At 37.5% G+C, this 23723-nt stretch overlaps 1 protein-coding gene across 1 annotated transcript in view; it reads right to left on the reverse strand.

Annotated features, from left to right (window-relative positions):
* Positions 1-913: 913 nt before the first annotated feature.
* ZNF407 (zinc finger protein 407) overlaps positions 914-23723 on the reverse strand; it is a 343393-nt gene continuing 320583 nt past the window's right edge. The window contains exon 9 of the mRNA XM_051612571.1: positions 914-3500. Coding sequence (XP_051468531.1) covers positions 2155-3500 — 1346 coding nt within the window. The 3' untranslated portion in view covers positions 914-2154. The remainder of the gene's footprint in view (positions 3501-23723) is intronic.

A 23723-nucleotide genomic window follows, 5' to 3' on the forward strand; every position in this document is an offset into this window, starting at 1 on the left:
GTGGGGTTTTTTTTATGCAAAGGTCTGCTCTTTTCATTGTGCATACAATGTGATTGCTGGTTTGACACTGCAGGCTACACTGGTTTTATGAAGGATTAAATGCCACCTGAGACATATTTATCCTAAATAAATCACAAATGGTAAACTGCAGCATGTCAGTGTCAACACCCTGTACTGCAGCAGAAAGGTTAGCCATACAGGACCAAGCACAGCAAAGAATTAGCATCCAGGCTGCAAGACCACAGGGCTACAGTTAACAGGAGAAATGATCAGGAAGAAATATTTCCACTGAAAAACATTCCGTTTTTTGAACATCTGTGAGAGTCTTGCAGAGGGCCATCATTTTGTAAAGGTCACCTTATTCCTGATAACAAACGGGAGTTGATCCTGTCACTGTTTGCTGAAGACAGTGTTTAAGAGTAAGTGAACAGCCTGTCACTTTTAAGAAAGATGAGCAAGTCAAACTCGGCTAATTATGAATCTTGATGTCTAACTTGAAATTTAGGTTTTTTGGGGTTTGACAAAGACACAACCTTAATTCCTGGAAAATAATAAAATTTTAAAAAATAATAATAAAAAGAGATGAAAAGACAGCAGGAGCTTATAGCCCCAGAATGAAGCACCTTTTCTAAGCAGCTCTATCAGAAAATACATTTTTAAACAGTTGCTTCAGGAAGGAACTATTGTTTCACCTCACCCCAACTTTCTTACAGTTGATAATTTTAAGATATTAAACATGATAGGAAACCCAGTTATCCCTAGAGTCAGCATAGCTTATACCCTAAACACTTATACAATTACATTAAGCATGCATGAGGCATACTTCAGAAATTAGATTCTTTTATCTTTATCTATCTAGTGAGCTAGAGAAAGGAAAGAGAAAAGAGGAAATGCACAGACATAACAGATAGCATTTGTTTGCTCCTGCTGAATGCCAGTTCTGTTTATTGCTTAATATTAAAAATCATAATGCTTCATTTTAATGCTAACATTTTATTTGAAAGACAAACAAAATAATCCCCTAACCTCACCAGTTTATATTTTACTTTTTTTTTTTTCAAGACAAAAAAACCCAACAGTTGTATCATGAAACAAATGTTTTTAACATGAACTTGCATTGAACAATTGCAGTATATCCACAAGTAAATAACAGACATTCTGGACTAAGCAAGAAATACAAGGTCACATTTTTTTTTTCTACTTGTTAATGTCAATGTTAGAATTTTCTTGAAAAGCCCCCATAACATTTCAGGAGTCGCTCACAAAATGAACTGCAAAATGGTATTTATATGAAGCACTATTTATAAGAAAAGCACTGTCAGTGACAATTTTTTAAATTTTTTTTTTAAATGCACATTTCTTATGTAGGGCTCTCATCTAAAATTAAGTGGAAGTTACAGGCATCAAGTTCTTCTTCCTGAATATGTATAATCAAGAATTTTCTGAAGTGCAGCTTTTTTGAACTCTTCTTTAGGTAAAGTCCTATGTGATATCATGAAAGGGTAAGCTACTGTGAAAAATTTGATAGTAGATGCAAAAAATACTTATTTTTATGACATCTTTTTAGCCAAGGATATTTTAAAGTAAGGTTCTAGAAAGCAAAATGTCACCTGTTCTTTTTTAAAATATAGAAGGGCACTGATTACAGTATGTAAACCTACCTGATCACTTTGTTATCGTGAGGTTTGTATTTTTTGCTGATTTATCTGTTCACAAAATGTACACATAAGTGGAATTATTTTACTCCTGTGATTATGTTAGACAAAAGTGACAGAAGGCAGGGAATTACCCTGAGATAAAAGAACATTAAAAAAAAACCAAAATACAACAAAACCCAACCAAAACAAAAAAACTAAACCCAAAGAAATTACTTTTCAGGGGGATGCTTTTTATCCTCTTTTGTACCCTAATATGTTTGTTTTATAATAATCCTATATAGTAATTCTCGGAGCAACTGTAACAAGTTTGTAATATCCTTTTCAGTGAACTCCTCCTAGTAGCTGACCTTCACCTCCTGCAGCGTGCGTACTTGTTACCTGACTGGGAGGATGTCATACTGAGAAGGATTCACAGAAAACGTTCCAGGAATGCAGTCCTCCATGAATCTGATAATTTCCAGCTTTGCCCTGCATCAAGCCTAAGAGATGAAGCTCTTCATGCTTCTTGTACTTCTCTATCATCTCTCTGGTCCTGAATTACTTGTGAGCCACCCTCTGTATAAATGACCATGCTTGTTAACTGTTCACCTGCAGGGGATATAGGTTCTGCTTCTATAGCAGTACCAGCCTGCAAAATCTCTGGGGACCCAGCCGTCTCTATCACAGCGTGCGAGTACACTCCAGGCTCATCCTGCATGTCTGGTGGCAGTTCTGTGACGATGTAGTGGGTTGCACCTTCAGAGAAGTCACCATCAGAACCCTGGGCCATGGCTTGAGCTATTTCTTCTGTGACAATAATCTGTGATATTTCCCCATCTGACTCAACTAAATCCATGCGTTCACTTTGGACACTGAGCGTGTGGCTACCAGCTTCTTGCATGATTATTTGAGAGCCTTCTCTAGCTACCATATGCACAGTCCCTTCTTCATTTACAATGACCTGAGTGACACGTTCTTTCATCAGCTGGTCAGCTGCAGCTGTATCACATACAGCAAACTGTAACACTCCTTGGACCATCTTCTTGAAGGCAGCCTGAGCTCTCTCCTGAGATGTAATTATAGTCGATGGGTGCATAACCCGTGTCACTACTTCCATAGGTTTGGTATCATCCCGAGCCTCTTGAACTTCATGAAACATTTGTATTTCTTGTCCCTCTGCATCACTGGGAATGCTGGGAATCTCTGGGTTTGGCACTTGCAAGAAATCTTTATGACTAGACCTGCATCTGTCAAGGTGTCCAGATTTGTTTTCCGCTTCACCCAGCTCTGTTACAGCACAAAGCAGGGCATCTAAAGCCGAGGAGGAGTCTGGAGGATGGACTGTAGCTTCAGAAGCATCTAAAACCTCTTGTCGCATTATCTGCTGCAGCACAGCACTACTGGAGTCAGGAACTGTGTCTATTTGAATGGCCTCCTCCATATCAGTTCCTGTTCCTTCAACCACTACCACTTGTGTTGCACCATCTGCTAACTGTTCAGTAAGTATCTGCCCTGGAACCATACTACTCACATGTGAGCCATTTTGATTTGTAGCTATGACTTGCCCATCTTCTGTAATATGGACCACCCTGGCCATCTGACCAGCCATTGCTAGAGTCTGCAGGGTGGCCGCTGCTGTTTCTTCAACAGAGGCATCAATTGCAAAGTCGCCATCGTATCCTTGAATAATAATAACTTGCTGGACTTCTTCAGGTGACTGTGGCTGTCTTCTACTGCCCCGAAAGACCTTCTCTTTAACTGGAGAAACCTCTCCCAGTGCTGCTGCAGTAAAAGGACTTGTGGTTTCCACAAAGGTTGCTCCTTGCCCCTTCAGTCGGCACTCATAGGACTTGGACACAATGCCTACAAGATAAAATATGCTGTTAAAATGGTATCATGGAAAATACCCGTTCATTGCTTTAAGAAATTGTAGCTTAAATGGAAAAAAATTCCTTGACAATTTTTAGATTTCACTGGCAGAAAACTGATAAAATGAGCAAGCAAACAAAAACAATTTGCATGTTTTCCAAATAACATACTTACAGGTTGAAATAATTGCTGAGTTTAACAATTCTGCAGCCTATTAACAATTTAAATGTGTTTTTAAAAATATGCTGTATAAAAAAGCCCAGAGAAATACAGTATACAGTTAAAAGCCATCAACAGATCTTTTACAGAAGATCCTATTGGTGATATTTCAGTACTTCAGTAATGAATTTTAGGATTGTATATTACATTAAACATATCTGGGTGTGAAAAACTGTGGCTGATCTTCTTAATACCCTGCTTTTGCTGGCTGGGTAATTGCCATGCTGTCATTTTGATGCCATTGTCTTCCCCTTCTTTTCCCACCCAGCATCTTTTCCAGCACACCTGACTGACTCAGTCACTAGTCTAGTTACCTGGAGAAAACACTCTGTAGCTTTCTTACCCTAAGCAGGTTATTCTATACAATATAATCCAGAAAACCTCAGTCACATTTCCTAATTATTTCTACATCAAATCAATTAACAGATTAAAATACCTGTAACCTCCACATTCCAACCGCTTGCTCTGCCACTCAGTCTGCTTTTGGGTCATTGGGGTTTTCTTCTCAGCTCTCATTACTAACAATAAAGCTCCAGCAAAGCATATGGTGCCCACAGCTGCACAAAGCCAAGCCCACTGTCCTCAAAGCACGGCCACAGGGTTGCCTTCACAGGACATAATTGAGCACCAGCTTTGTGGATGTTTGCAGTAGAGCAGCCCTAGCACTTGTCTCCCCATGGCAGTGCCATCCTGCAGGTGCTGGGAAGCAAGCTTTGGGCCACAACCAGTGTACACAGAGAGAAAAGTGGGTCCTGGACAACGAGAAAAAGGTGAAGGTCTTCTAGGAGATGGACCTTGGGAAGGCCGATCAAGTTTATGCTGCTGAGACACACCCACCCTCTAGTTTAAATTCACCTACATAATCTGAAATCACATCTCAGAAATATCAGGTGTAGCATCTTATCACTAGCACACATAGTTATGCCATTGCTTGCTTGGGATAAAATGAGCAAGAAAAAAAAAAAAATAAGGCTTACAGTCAAATTTCAGGCCAGCACTATACTTTCCAAGACACTTCTAGTGAACAACACGCTCTGTTGAACTTGAGACGTTGAGAAAATTATACTAAACCTGGTCTAAGGGGGCTCTTTCACCCAAAGCATAGAGCTGTCAGGCCCTGATCCCAGAGAGAACTAAACTGAGCTCTGAAAACCAGAGAAAAAATTTGCTTAAAGGTAAGTTCACACTTAGGAGCTGTGTTACTCTGAGACTGAGTACTTGGCATCTTGCAGCCTCTAGCAACTTGATATGCTGAGGTGCACATCAAGCTACTATTCCAAGATAACACTGGTGTTTAAAAGACTGGGGTCTTGCTGGCATCTATATCTGTCTCTCTGTCTATGTAGCTATGTATCTACCTACCTACCTACCTACCTACCTACCTACCTACCTACCTACCTACCTACCTACCTACCTACCTCTTTTTCTATTACAAAGGTTCAGGTGGGGAACTGTACTATGAAGCACAAAAAGTACTTTTGTTAAACTGAAAGACTGCAAATCATCTCCACAAGTCCAAACTGGAGTTACACAACTTTCTCCATCTTAGTTTGCAAGGCAGGTTATCTTTGGAAAAGAGAATTAACAATTTACGTCATTAGAGAGTTTCCAAGTGATGCTGCAGGATAAATCTGGCACATGCAACTGAAGTACATTTTGTCAGGCATAAGCTAGAGGGAAGCTTACTGTGGTACGACTGGTTCTTATCCCCACTTCTCCTGTGCTCTCTGTAGGCACTGACATTCACAAGACCCCCCAAAGAGCAGAAAAATAGGAAGGGGAAATCAACATAAAATGACAATTATCTTAGTTCCTCCACACTTTATAATAGAGTAGAAGTAATTAATTCTCTCAGGAATCCTGCTTTGTTGACATGATAAAAGAGGAGCCTGGCATTGATGTGGCACAAAATCAAAATAACTCCACAAATCATGCATTTTCCACGGGATTTCAAAATCAAACTAACTCTACGATCATAATTTTCATACGAGCACAGAAAAATCATGACATCTTTCCACTAAGATCATGATAATTTATGTCCAAGGACAGAGCATCACTGCATTAAGGAGAAGCTCTGGTCTGGGGAAGGGAAAGAAAGAAGGAAGTGTGTCCTGTTTTCATCTCCTCAAATAAATGCTGTACCTGTGAATCTATGCAACTCTAATCTTTACTGTGCAATTGAATAGGAAGTCTCCTGGGTGAAGAGCTATCCAGTGAATCCCTCGCAGCACCGATAATTATGCCATTCTGACTGCTTACTTAATCTATTTGAATCCAGAGGTGAGTTAAGCCACTTCCTGACCATTAAAGTAAACTACATGGGTAAATACTGCTGTCACTAAGGGGTGTGATGAAGCTTAACTACACCAACATCTTAACCTCAGCTCAGTGCAACCCCAGCTATTCCATCACAGTTCATAAATGCGATTGCAGGTCCATCTTTTGATTCAGCAATTTAATAACTTCGAGTGCTGTCAGTACTGCTTTGAAAAATGGCTCCTATAAAATGTAACAGCCTCAATCAGATTGTAAAAGATTCACCCACTGAAGATTCCTCCATTTCAACTATAATGAATTAATGTTGAGCTGTGTAGAAGTTCAAGTGTCATTTAAACTAATGTGAATCTACTGTAACTTTAAATTTTAACTGGACTATGACCAAGAATTTACTGGGAACATCAGCTTCAATTTTAGTGATTTTTCATGGTAAATATGAATTGCAGATTTTACTGCATTTCTTTTGTTTTAACAGTGAAAAGCCAAGTAGGGAAGATATTTAGAAAACAACATATTTTGAGGCTTAGCTGCTATTTTGACTTTGGAACAGTGCTTTTCTATAATGGAGCACTGCTATCCAATACAACATTTCTAGGAATTTTTATGTATTTAAGGAACATGTCACATTACTGGACTGTATGTAGCAACAAATCATGTTGTCCTACTAAATCCAACCTGCCTCTCACCCCCTCTCAAAAATGGGAAAAGAGAAGGGGTAAGTGTTGGCTGACATGGCAAACATAAGCTGCAATACAAGCCCACATTAATATCAGGAAAAGTGGACTTGTTGCTGATTGCATGTCATTGCAAATTAAAAAGACGCACAAATAGGCATTAAAATGACAAAATATAACGATATGAGAGCTCATATTCAGACAATTTGTAAAGAGGTGTTTCATATCTAGGGGTGCAATGATCACAGAATTGGTTTCTTTCCAAGAAGTCTGTCATTTCAGCAGAACCATTATTTATCAGTTGGAGTCCTGAGTGACTGTTAGGTTTTTATTTGAAAATGTCAGGATTTTTTAGACATTAAATCCATATTCGCAGGTTATTTTAATTCTCAGAGACCACAAACTCCCGAAATAGGGCTAAAAGAAATGCTTTGATGTTTAATGTGCTTCTGGGAAACTACAAATAGGGCTTAGTACCTTTTTCCCTCTCTTTTACTCAATACCTGACTTTCTTTTGTGTGTCTGTTTTATTCTTTTGTTACTGTCATCATTTGTTCCCCACGGAATAAATACCTTATTCTTTTGTTAAGCTTACATTTAATTAAAATGTACAGGATTTGTGCCGTAAACTCGAATGAAACAAATAAAACAAGGGCCCCCTCTCTTGAAGGCATACGTTGTGAATGAAAAATGTCATTACAGACTAAAAAATTTTGCAGTAAACAGGGCCTACAGAGAGAAGTTTCCCCCGTAATGACATCCATAAAATACACAAATGGCACTTTTAGTACCATCCTGAATATGGCATTTTCTGTGCTCTACACACAATCTAAATGGTTTGATCATAGAGCATAATACTCCATTGGGTTTATAGAACAATCAATGTTCCATAAAATGATGTATTTATCCAATAGTAGGCTCAGCAGTTACTGGTGTATGACATTGTAGGACACTGGCTTTGTACTGTTCAGCAGCACACATGCTGGCTGTAAAACTTATCTAACACTACTTCAACAACTTCATCTCATCTGTGTCAAGTAATTTGTTGAAGCCTCAGCTTGGTTTAAAAAAACTTGTAATAAAAATTCATAGAATTTTCAGGAGAATGAAAGCTGATGACAATAGAAAGGTCACATTGTGGCGCCACTTGCGGGGTCGGGGGTCAGCCGCAGTTCTAAAACAGAAAGTAGATTTCATGCATCGTGTAGCAGATAAAGATGGCATTAAGGAGACTCGTCTCAGAAAGAAATGCGTAATGCGTTAGGAAAGTCTGGCCTAATACTCTTATGTAAAGCACCACTTTGCTCTCCGCCAGCAGCCTCTTTAGAATTCTGAGCCTTCCCCAAAAGTTGCAGCAAGCGGGTGTGCACGGTGCGCCTAGGCTGAGGAGATCCTTCACGAGGAGCACCTTTAGGACAAAGCAGGAAGTCATAAATGAAATAATCTATTACGACGGCGGAAATGACCTGCGTTTACACAGCGAGCTTGAACCAGCTATTTTTCCTTTTTTGTAAACATTCTAGGAGGTCTGATTTATAGCACCCTATTCAGCAACACTTAATTTTTCACCTCTTGGCAATTAGCTAAGTTATTTATTGACACAAGAGGATATTTGGTATCTACCAAAATGAAATTAATATTAAATAATGCGAATGCAAAGAAACATCTTTTCCTTCAACTAAATACAACTTTCAAGGAATTTAAAAGATACAGAAAATTCAACATACACTGAGCATCACTTGAATGAGCAACTGTTCTTTTGTTTTTAATTTTAAAAGTTGTTGTTGACCTGGTAGTACAATATTCTTAAGTGGTCTGGTAAGCCCACCATTCAAATTCATAAAGAAACAATTTAGGCCTTGATCAAGATCCAAGTTTCTCAAGTTTCTGCTCTTTTTTTTTCGCCTCTTTTTTTTTTTTTTAATTATTTTTGTAATGACCCATACTTTAAATACTTAAAGTGCAGTCTAAGAACTGTGGCATAATGTAATAATTTGGGAATTTCATTGTTTAAAAGGACATAACAATAAGCCCCATTTTTTCAGATTTCTGTTCCTTAACCATAGTAAAATCTATTCTTTTGCATTTCTTTTTGCATGTGCAAGCAATGCATGGGCCAGTGTTCGCTAAACAAGCTAGTAAAGCTACTAAATAAGAGGTTGTGAAGGCTCATTCATGTCTTCTGCTGAAGGAAAGAAAATAGGATGCGTCAAATGAAGAAGCAAAATAAATCAGCAAGCCAAAATGGCTCTGTCAGACCTATTATATCCACAAAGGCGGCAAATATTTGTAAAGCAGTACAAAAAAGAATACCTATAGAGGACTTAACGGGATCCTTACGATGCATAAAAAGAATTCCACCATTGACACAAAGTATGCAAATCTCAAAGAGATACCATTGCAGTAAGGGTTTTTCCCTTTCAGTATATTGTTCTTATAAAAAAATCAACAAAACCAATTCCAAAATAGTGTTAATAGTTCATGTTTTACTGAAAAATCCAGTAACATCATGTTTCAGTGCTGAAACTCAAAACATCCTTGGCTTCTAGCTTTGTCCTTAACCACTCAATCATGTTTAGAAACTTCAAGGTCTTCTAAGAATTACTTGAATAAAGAATGAAGTTTTAACCTTTCAGGTATCTTAAACAAAGCAGCAGATGTCCTTTCAGCTTCTTGAAGATGTAAAAGGAAACATTTTTGTGATTTTTTTCATTTTGAAAAACAGACTGAAGTTTCTTGCTTGTTATTTTTACCTCCCACACCTCAGAGGACTATGACAGCAGCAACAAAAAGAAACAAAAGGAAAAACAGCCACCAAAACAAATAGGCAAGCCCCTCAGTCAGGGTGTTTAGGCAGTTTGGTTTGGTTTAGTTTTCCTCCAGTGTCCAATTAACCTTTTTAAAAAAGGCCTCCTCTGTGAAAAATTTCAGTTTCTCTTTTTCTGTGCTCAAGGTCAAAAATGAACACTGTAGAGCCCAGGGTTACAGAAACTATGCAAATAAAAAATTCACATACTGAACCTCTCTGTGAACATGGCAAACGTGTACGGTGTTAACGTGCAGATTTTACAACTGCCAAACCTGCCCAGTAACCGCTCTGCTTGTAGACTGCTTTTCCTCTTTACCTGCTTGCTACCATGCAGGCTTGTCTGCCCAGCTCCTGGGTCTGAGCAGAAACCCCAATGCAGCATATACAGCAATTCGGAATGCATATGGAGTATTTTAGTTAGCTCTTCAGTGCAATTTAGCAGCTGGAGATGAGGGTAGCCAGCCTAGAGATTTCTTGGTAGTCCAGCTTCAAAGGCTACTCTGGCTCTTAGCTTGAGAACAACTGACATTGATGTTACATGGATGCACTTTAGCTGTTTTAACCCTTGTAATGCAACTGGAAAGTGCGATTTTAGCACTTCCAAATCAGACTCCCAGTTACAAGAGGTACTGGTTATGCTTGGTGAATCTAGAGAATTCTGTTTCCTAGGCAGGCAGAAACTGCAAGATAGTGAAAGAAAAGAAAGAAAGAAAGAAAGAAAGAAAGAAAGAAAGAAAGAAAGAAAGAAAGAAAGAAAGAAAGAAAGAAAGAAAGAAAGAAAGAAAGAAAGAAAGAAAGAAAGAAAGAAAGAAAGAAAGAAAGAAAGAAAGAAAGAAGAAAGAAAGAAAGAAAGAAAGAAAGAAAGAAAGAAAGAAAGAAAGAAAGAAAGAAAGAAAGAAAGAAAGAAAGAAAGAAAGAAAGAAAGAAAGAAAGAAAGAAAGAAAGAAAGAAAGAAAGAAAGAAAGAAAGAAAGAAAGAAAGAAAGAAAGAAAGAAAGAAAGAAAATACAAGAACATCAGGGGGAAAAACCCCCACAAACTCTGCTATAAGGAAAATTATCTGTTTTTCTGAAATAGGTCTAGTCCCAGGCAGTAACAGTTTTGGTTGTTTTTTAAAAATAAAACAAAACCCCCTTCTTGTCATTATCTCAGCAAGAGTTTTTGTTTTTCAAGATTATATACATCTAGATCCTGGTCTCATAAACATTTATTTATCAAGAGTACTGCTTACTGCCATAGTTAGCCTCAATAGTCTCAAAGGGACTAAACATGGTAGCTTGCATTATGCATTGTGTTTGCATAATCAGGCCCTTGGGATTAACAATTCTGGAAGTGCCTAGCCTTCCCTAATGTTTGATGTACATATACGCACTAAAGAGAACAGACACTTGTAAGGGATACCTAAAATAAAACATCATGTTATTAAATGATCAAGCAGAAATTATATTCTTCTGCATACCTATCAAACATGAGTATCGTGATTTCCTGTGTTTATTTATTCTGATTTATGCACCCATTCAGTAAAAAGGAGCACCTGTTCTTTGCTTAAGGGCACATCTCAACCCATTTGAAAAGCACAGCAGTTTTTAGGGGAACTGCTTGGGGACAACTAGAAATAGTAAGTTTTCCCTAGTTCTTTTTGTTAGTTAAGATAGCAGAAACTACCATTTCCAATGTGACAGTCATATCTGCATTTTATTTATAAATTCAACTATGTTACAGTGTATATTCATATCTTTCTGGAGTAAATTACAGCAAATAACCATTTGTCTTCATTGTAGACACTTTTGTATGTATAGTAGAAAACAAACCTCTATTCAATAACTGCACAGAGGCACCATTAAAATCAAATTTACAGTAAACAGAACCTGCAGCTGGGGTAAAACACTAACTGTTAGTATTTTAATTATCAGTGAAGCTTTCGGAGGTCTAACATCTGCTCATAGCCAAATGACAGCAGCTGTTTGTGTACACTTAAAACAATGTGAATTTCTTCTATAAATATTAAAATGAATTGTATGTTTGTGTATTCATTGTGGCTATATTCCTATTAAGCTGTTAAAGTATATAGAGTATTTTGAACTTCTTTCTTGTGGCAAATTCCTAAAGGGCTGACCTCTTCAAAAGAATGAGAGGCAAAGACAGCAAAAATTCTTGAGTCTGTAAATTGAAAATGTTTAGAGACAGTACTAGAGGTCACCCTCTGCCAAGATGTTGCTAGTAAATGCTAATAAAACATCAGCGGTAAGTTCTGATCATTGTGCACCATAGTAACTTCAAGGACAGGACTTCTCAGCATGCAAGGTGTCAGGAGTCCATAGGATGGCTTCTATCAAAAGCTAATGCTCATCTAATAAGTAAAGTAATGAATGCACTATCTTATCAGAAAAAAGTGTTATTTCAATATCCAAAGATACTGTGTAGGAGATGAGGGTACTCTCTTTTGTGGACTTCATCAAAATCATACTGGAATGTGCCCTGATTCATATGATTAAAATAATAAACTGTCAGGAAGAAGGAGCTATGTTGGCCAATTTGAGATCAGTTAATTTTGCTAAAAAGTGTGAGCTTTATAACTAATTTTTCATTTTTTTTATCTGGACACTGACATACAGTTGATATTGTCCTTTTGTCTTTCACCTACTAGGAGTAGGAATATAGGAATATATTCCACCTAGGAATATAGGAAAGAAAACTAGATGACAGACATACAGAGGGTAGATGCTGATAAAAGAAGAGAAAGAGAGAGCATTTCAGAAGAAAACAAGGGAAGGTTTCCAGTGGAAAACGATCTTTTTGTGTGTGTGTATTTTTAGTATAAAGTATAATAGCAGTGGTTAATAATATTGATATATTTTTGCAGTAGATCTACAACTGGAAATGAGCACTAAGATAATTTAGTGTAAAAGCTGTAGGACATGCCAACCTCTGTTTTTTTTAAAAAACAACTGATTAGACACTTCAGTCTTACATGTGTAACCACAACCTAGGATGAACCACCAGTACAACTGTCCCCAAGCTGGTATATGGCATAAGATGTAGGTGAATTAATTATGAGGGCTGTTCCTAAGCTTCTGACATCAGATTTCCCACCCCCAAATTCAGTCTCAGTGCAAGGGATCCAACAACTTCTGAGAAGGAGGGAATAGGGCTGGTTAAAGGTGGTCCAGTTGCAATGCAGAGGTCTTCTCTGCTGGCCCCTCGCTCCTCCTGAGGCACTGACACCATCAAGGCTCATCATGCGTAAAATACCCATCACTGTATTTCACTGATTTTTCAGCTCAGTGTCACAGGCTTAGCAGTAATTCTAGAATTGCTTGGGAAGCATGAAGCAGGGGTAAATGCTGGTTTCAGGAGGAGGGATGGGAAGTAGAGGCTGGAGAGATGGGTAACATTTCTATATCACTTTCAACGGTCAAGTTTGTGACAAAGTCTTCTTTTCATGATTCACAGGAATTGCTCAGATGGTGTGTGTGCCAGGGCTGCATGGGAAGTGCAAAGTGTACGGTTCCACTGCAGCTCTGCCTTGGTGCTCAGAAATTCCTTATTTTGGTTGCTTCCACTTGGCTACAAAATTGTGCTCTCGTGATCTGAAAAACTTTCATACTACTTTGACTCTGTTATCAAAATGACCTCAATTGTCGGTTAGCTAGAGGTAGAAATCAACAGGTTTTAGATGGTATATGGAGTTAATACTAAATTGGGAGGAAGTGTTAACATCATTACAAAGAAAAACAGGGTGTAACATAAGTAAATACAAAAATAACAATGCAGGATTCAACTTGTTCTACTGCATACTAGCACTTGTGAAGAAGGTAAATATGCAAAAAATGATATTAAATGAGACAGAAATCCCTAGAGAATTGCAATGCTGAAGAAATTGAAAGAATGACAGTGTTCATCAAATTACATGTAGGATTATGAAAACATAAAACAGGAAAACAGGCCAAAGTAATTTTTAATTGCACATTCAATTGCACACTGTTCTGGTACAGATACAACTGAATTACATCTTGACCTCTATGGGGGAGAGATCTTGACTAAGGAATAATCAGAATAGTGAAAAAAGAACTATTAGAAGGCTGTCTTGCATGGAAATATTGAAGGTTTAAGTGCACATATTCTGTCTACATATTCAGCAAATACTGAAGAGGGAGGAAATTTTTTTGTCCCTGTTGGACCGGCATAATCTGATTTTGATGAAACACTAGAACATTCATGCCATGCTGCAGGAAGACGTTTGGACATGGTGAGCAATGGAAAGCCAATTCAGCTACCTCATCTGCTTCCAGGTGCCAGGGTGACGAAGCTCCCAGATGGAATAAATTGACTGCACAGAGTTAGAATGTGATTTGCCTTGAGTCATCACCATTTGTGCTGCAAATCCATACTATTCCAGAATAGTTCAGTGAAACATAGCATGCAATTCTGCAGTAACTACTTAGTTAACTTTTGTAAACAACTCCACTCTGAACTAAAGTTCACCCAAGACCGCGGCGCCTTAAGTCTTAAAAAGCCAAAGAATTTGCAATGACTGTCAATCATACAAAGCATGAATCCTACTCAAATATGGACGAGTACACAAACCCTGCCACTCTGTCAAGTCATTTCATTAGCTCTTCTTATTTTTTCCTTCCTGTTGCCCAATTTTGACTAGGAAAATACAGAATATTTTAAAACTTATTAGTGATCACATTTTTCTAACATATTTTAAATGCCACATAGCTCTTACTTCTGATAGTACTTGTTAAAAGATTTATTATATATTTCTGTCTATAACTGAAGTCAAATAATGCTTAAAAGCATGTTAATTAAATGATGCCAAGTGGTTTAAAAACACCATGGTTCCTAGTATGCTTGTCTGTAGCATGATGCTCAGTGCAGTGAATGCCGTTCTCATTCTGCTCTTACATAGGACCTGCTGCAGCATCATTAGTGGTAAGTGGACCCCAAGCACTTTTACTGTTGTTGGAACTTAGTTCACATTTTTCAGTGCAGTAAAAAAATTTTCAGAGGAAGTTATGATCATTTTTGTGAAAGTGGTAAAGATTGTGTTATGTGAAAAGACAGAGACCAGACAACACCCCCACCAAAAAACCCAGAAGCCTGGAGCTAGATACCTGGAAAATCAGATTTTCAAAAACACTGAGAAACTAACAGCTCCTGCTGACACTTATGTCAAAGGGCTATTATTTCATCTGCCTTTTTTTTTTTTTTTAATACTTCTTACTCTTTTTCCAGCTACTGTAGTTTAGTAAACTAACAGTTTCCTAATTTCTGGCACAAAAGAGACAAAAGGTGCAGGAGGACTCACTGTGGTCTGTCATTTCAAAGATGTGCAGAATAAAGAGCTTCTGAGCAGTCCCTGGCATCACGGGTTGAAACAGCTGCTACAAGTCCCAGATATGGCTAACTTAAAGATTTCATAGCTCTATATTTCTGCATATGTTCCAGTGCTCCAAAACCCATTGATGTTCACTATTTCTTTCAGTGTATCTCCAAGAGAACCCTTGAAACATTATTCAAGTGCTTCTACTGAAAAGACCTGAAAGCTATTTGAATTATATCATTTGCTTTATAAAAAGACAACACATATATCACAATGTACACCGACAGAACAAAAATTGTATCAGGGTCTAAAAGAACAAGTCAAAAGAAGTCCAAAATCAACGTATTTTTCTTCCACGTTATTTTTTAGGGTCTCTTTCACAATGGAGTGAAATTTTATGCAAGATTTTTAGGTCTTTATGCCTAGAGCTAATTTCTTCAATGCAGAATTAGGAAGCAAAATAAAATTGGCCTGCTTTCTACTAGGCTAGGGCTATGCACAAGCACATGCAAATACACATTGAACGGAATGCATTTAAAATCTAGTAGAATTTATCTAACCATGTGCTTCTAAAACTGTATCTCCTGAATTGCTCACAATTAGTAACATATTTATCACTAAATAACACCATAAAATGAAAAAGCATTATTCTAATTTTCAGGCAGAGATGGGGGAAAACAACAAAAAGTGTGTTGCCAGGGTCACACAAGAATTCCCAGGTGTACTGAATCCCAGCTTTATGTCTTAATCACAGCATTATCATTTCTTAGAAGAGCCTATTGTCAACTCCAAGAGTTGAGGTACTCCATTTACCCCCAGTGAAGCACTAGTCACATCATTGCAATTTTCCTGATAATGCACTGTCAATGAATCAACCCCATGCTCATGAGCAGAGAGGAGTTCGGTGTCCATGTATCCTATAATGAGGAATGCCCAGCCGCAATCTCTGCTCAGATTGTCATAGGTGTCCACTGATACCATCTGCAATTACAGAATTTTATGAGATGGAAACTGGTTCATTATGAAAAAGACTCAAGTCTACCAGCTCATTTCACAGATGTCAGATGGCAGACTTCCTAAGCATCACAATTCTTTCAAGTGCTTAAGAACGGGCCTGTAGTTAAGACTTCTGGGAATTAAACATGTAGCCAATGCTAAGCATAGGCTTAAATGCTTTTCTAAGTTGGACCCTCAGTCAGCCCCAGCCTATGACATTCAAAACAGGGACTTAAACTCTTTAATTTCTGTTTTACAAGGGTCAAACTAGCACTGCTTGTTCCCAGAGAAAGGCAGTCATAAAACTAGCTAAAAACACTTTTGTCAAATATCTCTCTCTCAGATTCATTTCAGCCTGATTCTAACTAAGCAAAATGTCCGTATGAACATATTCAAAACTTTAATCTGAATTAAATTTTAAATTCTCACTTATTCAAATAAAGACATTCCTTTTACAAGGTTAAAGTACTTCATGTATAACTACACATTTTTGTAGTTTTAAAAATAAGTTTTATCCAAAAATGTCATCATTACTTTAAAGAAGAATGTGTAATGTGGCAAAAATTGTTGATAAGCCTTTTTCTCACAGAGTAATGCCTCTCATCCATACGTGCTTTTGCACTCTCATATAATGATACATACACCTCCAAATCTGGTAACTATCAGCTTAAACAAATACCTTAACTTCAGACAGTTGAGTGTATTTAGGAACACAGATATTTAAACCATTCTCTATGCACTGAAAGAAGTACAGATTTATTCCGCAGCCATTATGAAATGAAGTAGTTTGTTATAATATAGACCCATCCACCCCTTCCAAAATGACCCTCCTTCTTTTGGAGGTGAACCTTGCTGCATTTATTCATTCACCTATTAACAAGAGGCCACAAATATCGAAGCTAACCGTGTTTAGCAAGACAACTTAAAATACTAAATGTAGGCCATAGCACTGATCCAGGCTCTCAGTGACCTTTGATACTTTGCAGACAAATGGAAGGTGCTGATGACAACCTCTATAGTCCCAAATATTAGGAAACCTGCTTATCCAAGAGACTTCCTGTCTCCTTGTGCAACTACCTCAAGTGGCAGTGACAGACATGCACAAACCATGGTCTCTGGCCTTTCGTATGTCCCTTTCACAGGCCAGTTTCCTTAACAAAGATATACTCCCTCTTGGCCAATTTATCACAACCTCCCCGAACACTTTCCCTCCCACACACACACTTGGTATCCCCTCTGCCTCATTGTGAAGAAACAGAACAAAAGCCCACCAACCATACCAAAATTATATTGTAGATTTGTAGATTAATGGGCTGATTCTGGCATCTCAATTCAAATGGATTTACAACCACTGTGCTTAGCCCTGTGTGATTTCAAATAGAATTACTTCTGATGAATTTGAATGCAAATTCACAAAGCATTAAAACAAACCATGTTTAAACTCGTTGGTTCATCAGATGCAAATATCGTGCATTAAGCAGGGAATACCCATTCATGAAAATAATGAAAACTGACACCAATATAATAAAATCATTACAGGTTTATGGATTCTGGGACTTAAACAAGCCATACCCTTGCTTCTCCTAACTGATTAAATGCTTCTTTGCAGTTTATGTTTGATCTGCAATTCAAAAACAAATTAGTTTAGTCTTTGAGCCCAGAACCTTGGAAAATTGCTAGGAGGTTCTACGTCAGATTTGTCTAGGGAGAAGGGCTGGGTAAGGAGAGGAAACCGTGGGGGCAGGGAAGCTAGCAGAGCAATTGGGAACAGACAGCACAGGACAGGAAGCAGTCAGATAAATCGAGGCTTACAGACTACCGGCAAGCATTCATAAAACCACCACGTGAATAGCACTGTGCAGAACAAAAGGCAGTGATGATAAAATTGGGCACTTTTGTTTTACAAAGCTGGCACAGATGGGTCTGTCACACCATGCGCTTCATTGTTATGAAACCTCAACCGTCTTCACTTTGCATCATGTTTGCAGGCAAGTCGTCTAAGTGCAGCAGGGCAATGGATTGCCAATTATTTCTGGGATCATCCCATGGCGAGCAAACAAAAATGAATGTGGCCATGTTCTAGCTGATAAAGTAGATCTCTGGAGTTGCATCTAAACAGAGGCATGTAATGCTGATAATGCACTCTTTTGCTGTACAATCTATGCAGTATAAAAAGTTCTTTGCTGCATCACGATCTGCTCCAATTTATGTATAAATAGCACTAATAAAAGGAAATGTAATATAAAGTTTTACTTAAGTAATAGCTCAAAAAGAGGTTGGGAGATAACATAGCTAACTCACAAGAAAAAATACCAGGCGATAACATTAACTCTCAAAATAATTTTGTTTCTCTTTTTTTTTTTTTCCCCCTCTTTTTCTCTTTTTAATCCATTCACACCAACATTGCATATTTTAAACCAAAATATTTAGAGGTTTATATACCAAAACGGGTTTGAGGGCAATTTGGTTTGTAGAGTTCAGTTACCATTTAAGTATGCAGCAAACACTAGAGAGCTCAACTTTGAAAGTAATCCTCTCCATAACATTAAGCAGTCATCCCAGGAAAGCTCCTACTTCTGAGGACAGAGACGCATGAGTGAAAAGATCTAACTAGCTGTGAGGTCCTTAAGATCTACATTTTCAAATGTGAAGGTCTTGAATTAGATACCTAAATCTGTATTTAAAAGATCAATAGGCATTTCTGCAAGACAACATGCAACACACTGACAATGTAGCTGACATTGGGCCACAGGGGATTTGAGAAGTCTAGCTGTTCTAGCACTGCAGCAACCCCGTACCAACTGTCTTCTAACAGCTTTTATAAAACCTTACCTACCCGGCAGATCAAGGACTTCCATTACATGATGACCTTGTGATTTGTATCTATGGCTTTTTTACCTCCAGTGCACGGCACATGGAACAATACAGGTCAGAGGTTAAGAGTAAAATTGTGGCCATGTTCAGGACATAAGCGAAATTCTCACTTGATTCACAATGTGATAAATACAATTTTGGATTAAAAAAAACACAACCAAACAAAAAAACCCCACCTGGATTCTGCTCATTCTTCATCATTTAATGCCAGTGCTCTGAGATCTACCCTTGCTTCCAACTAGCATTAAGATGCTGGTTAAAAGCTACCTAGTCCTGAATCACCTGGAATAGTCAGAGACTAAAATACCTTCTGATTACAGATATTTTCTGTGAACCATGAGACAGGTGAGGACTTGTTTTTTCCTTGTGGCCTACTGGCTAAGTTCTTGAGTGCTGCTGAGAAGCCGCTGTAGCATTACTTAAAATTGGTATTGGTTGAAGTGAAATCTCATGAAACCTTGACTTTTAAGAGTTGCTGAACACTAGATCAAACTCAGCTTCTCGGTGCTGCATGCATCTTGTGTTTTGATTGTTGTTTTTTTTTTCCACTGTATGATTGTGGGAGAAACACAACACTCAAGCATAAAAGACCACCTTAATCTGCATTAGAATGAGATGTATAGGTATGTAGTAAGTGCCAATCTGAGCACTCAAATGTGGAATTAGGACTTTGTATATAGGCACTTATTTTAGAAAGTAGATCTCAGAGGATATATAGGGTTGCCCACTTAGCTTGGAAAACCCTGCTCCAGTTTTAAAAAGCTACTTGTCATTGCAGAGCAATTTTGAAGCAAAGTGGTATGTTTGGTGGCCTCATTTGCATGACAATACCCAGAATACTCTCCTAAGTCACAGCTATTTCATGGAAGGGTTGATGCATTCAAGCTTTGAGAATAAACCCAAATCATGTGGGTGTATCAGTGCATATAATTTTAATCCTCAGGCCCCCGCCCCCCAAATCCATGTGCAAAAGGTAGAACTACTAAAGTGGCCAACAATTACAGGTAACCAAACTAACCCATTCGACACGAACACTTAATAGGAAATGGAAATTACAAAGGGTAGTTTGGCAAGACTCTAACACACACCTTGATTAGCTTATCATCTTGTACCCAGGTTTATGTGTTTTAAATGTTGACATCAGTCATCAAGGTTTCTGTGAAGAGCTGTCCCAATGTACTAACAACCAATTAGAAAATATAAACAACTTAAAGCACAAAGCATAGTTATAGAATAATAGTTCATCAGGATGGACTTGCTCGTCTCCTGCACTTCTCTCCTCCTCTCTCACAGCTTGCTACACAAAATAACTGCACTACATCAACTTATACTGCAGTACAGAATACCACAGTCTGCTCTATTGTATGGATTTCACTGTTGAGAAGCTGTAACGCTAATTGTCACTTTCCCACAATCAAAGTAATTTGGCTAAATAATTGGTTTACATTTACTATATTTTATTTGCTTTGTAAAACTAAATGTTGTAACAAAAGATTATCTGAAGAGGAGGGAATGCTATGGTGATAACACCAATATGGTGACAACATATGGAGAAATACGCGTGGTTTGTGCATATAAACAATGACATGAAGCTTCAGCTGTTTAGAGAACAAAGCTTTGCACCTGAGTTAATATTATGATATGCACATTCTGTTTTGTGTGCGTGTGAGGGGTGAAATTTTTCTGCTATTGGATTTTGGCAATGAAATAAAAAACCCCACTGTTTTAAAAGCAGATTAACTGGTGATCATTTATAACTTACCCTTGATAGGTGATAAACAATGGCATTTCTTTTCCATTCACTCTATCAGCTACATGAAATCTGCACTCACATGGGAAACAATGGCTTTTCTATACCTAAAATCAGGTTGATGACATCATGATAACCCTTCAAGCCATTCTTGGATTTTCAGATGTTTTTCTCGCCTTTATTTTATATAATACATGGATTTGACCACAATTTTTACAGCTCCTCCCCAGATGTAGAAAGGGAATGCAGTAACTAACTGCCTGCAGCAGTCAACAGAAGCTGTTTCTTTTAGCCTCCCTTCAGACTACCAGGCGTGAAGAATGGCTGAAACATTTTCCTTCAGCCACCAGAGCGGCTCTTTTTTCCAAATATCACTAGAACAGCTTCATTCAGAATAGGCTGCCAATGGAGTTCCCTCAAAATTCTGCCAGAATGGCTTAAACTCAAAAGTAATTAAAAGCCCTTGAAAAACTCATAAGTCAAGGGAGTGGCATAACACCCATTAATTACAGTGCTCAGTGATGTCACACCTGTGACTTATTAGAGGCTATCCTGAAGTGGGTTCAGAGCTACTGTTCATAATTTATAAAGGAATTTTGAAGACAGCCTCTTGAAAAGCAGTATCTAATCAGGATGGTGCATATTTAGCAAGAGCTGATTGCGGTATATAAAGAATAATATGGTGGGATGAACACAAGTTTAAATACCAACCACACCACCAGAAAATGGTGCACCTGCAGTGGGACCACAACTCCGTGATAATCGTCTAGTTTGACTGTAGCTCTGTTAACTTCAATCAACATTCAGCTCTAAGGACAGAAAAAAGAACTTCAAAGGACAAATGTGATTGCTGTTCTTTCCAGTGTGTTCTGATGGTGACTACTTTCTAATTTGTTAATATTGCTGTCGGAGTTAGAAGGTCTATATGTTTTTTTGTGTAATTACGCTTGGCCGTATTGCAGGACCTAAATACTAGTAAGGGAAGTAAAATCCTGAAGAGGTTACTCAAAATGAACAAGGCTACGTTTATTTTTGTCACTCCTCAGAAGATATTTTTCCTAGAATATAGGACACCTTGTCTATAGAACATTAAATCAAATTACATAGAACAGTACTACATTTTATGAATTTGCAGTAAAATTTGTCTGTCTTTGATAATAATTTACAGAAAAAAAATATTGCAATGTTTCTGCAACAGATTACACCCTGCAATTTGCTTTTTTTCTTTGTCTGTTTTGAGTTTAAATGGAAACAAACCTTACAGTATAGAATTGGCTTAAGGTCACCTGTCTACAAGGGATTACTGTGTAGTTCCTTTTATATTTTTTCCCCTACTAGTTTGAGGGACAAAAGGGCAGCAGTACCCTAAGGGCTTTTTCAAATAACCTCTTTAGCAAATAAAGTCATACCCTATGTATAGAGGCCATTTAATCCCAGTCCCATGGGCTTCCTGTAGGGTAAAATACTGATTTTTTCTGGCATATGTCAGTGAATGTGAAAAAGAGGATCACTTCTTACAGAAAGTTAAAGGTTGAATGAAAGAACGTGAATTTCCTTAATGCGCTAATTTAAAACATTGTATATTGAAGCTGAAGACATCAGCTATAAGCATCTGAAAGAAATACTGTAATACATTTATGTGAACCATATAGGGACTCAAATACCAATAACTGATTTACTGTGGTTTGAAACTGCAATAGATTCAGCTTATCTAAAATCTTAAACAAACAACTAAACAAATAGATTTCCCCCAGGGAAAATAAATAAAATTAATTTGGGCCTTTTCTTTACGGATGTGATCTTATGACTGTATCAATTTAACATTACAACAAACATCTCTGAAATCAACTGTCAAGAGGGAATCTGCTATGTTTATATAAATTACTATTATTGTTGTTTTTATTGCTGCACCCCAACTCCGCAATTGGTTAAAAGATAATGTGCAACCCCCAAAACTTTCAAGTATTCGTAAGGTATAAAATAATAGTTTTAAAACAAATGATTTGACAGCTGCAAATGCAGGATAACACCTAGTTACATTATAGAAACAGTGTGGATAATTACTTTTTTCAAAAGGAAAGACTCCATGGACCACGGTCCTGTCTGAATTTCCCTACAGCTCAGATAATGTGCAGTAATACAAATCCTGTTGTCACCTCAACCTAAGTCTTTTTATCATCAATACATCAGTAAGAATGATGAGAGACGTCCCATGATTCTAACAGTCTTCCTCTGAAGGATCCACATGTTAATTACTGCACTAATTATGGTTTTTGAATAACCAAATGAAGTAAGCAGTCTATGGGAGGTACAGGCATAAACCTAAGACTGAGAAAATACTAGTTACTGGAGTCATCAGTGTAAACTGACACATTGAACATGCTTAAAAGAAGTAGAAGAAGTAGATTTTAAAAGACAAGCATCTTCAATAATTAGGGTTCCATACAGGAAAAAGAAATGTTATTTCTTAATGGCAAGTGCATTTAAACTGTTATCTAAAGATCTGAAGGTAAGCCTGCTTAATTCACTGCTTCTTCTTTTGTTATTAGGAAAACATAATTGTTCCAAATAATTAGCACTAGAGTACATCACAAGCTGACAACAAAATTATAGAAATCTTCATATTCAGATCCGTCTAGCTGGCTATTAGGAACAGTTTCTGATCATAACCCATTAGTTGAAGTGCTGTGAGTTCTTGATTGCCACCAAATAACCTCAGATATCTGCCTAAGTTAACAGCCTCTATTTATTCAGAGTTTTCTTGACAGTAAAAATTGCTTATGATTTTTACAGCTGCCACACAAAAGAACAGTATTGGATGTGCTTACTTGAAAGATTAGGTGATAAAATAATTGAAATGTGGATTTTAGACACAATTTTAACTCCTAACTTTCTAAATGAAAAACAGCTAAGGGATTTCAGTGTACTACAATGGTACTATCAGCTTTTCTGTTTATTAAAAATTAAAATTAACACATTTCAAATCTTTCTCATTTTGAGGTCCATGCTAATTAAATAAGATTTATTTGGGGTGATATTTTTTGGCGTTAACAGTCTTACTTTGTCCTTTTTTTCCCATTAAACACCAACTAATCAACAGCTAAAGATTTCTCTGTATCTTAAAGCTCAACCATTTATTTTTTGATACTTGTGAATAATGCCAGGACATAAACGGCTGCTAATTCATTTCTTAAACAGCTAGCTAGCATGGACAGCACCACAGCAAAAGCTACTGAAAAGTGAGGCTTATTTTTAAAAGACACTGACAAATGAATCTTCTGACAGAAGTT

Source organism: Apus apus, chromosome 2 (assembly GCF_020740795.1).
Source record: "Apus apus isolate bApuApu2 chromosome 2, bApuApu2.pri.cur, whole genome shotgun sequence".
Classification (NCBI taxonomy): Eukaryota; Metazoa; Chordata; class Aves; order Apodiformes; family Apodidae; genus Apus; species Apus apus.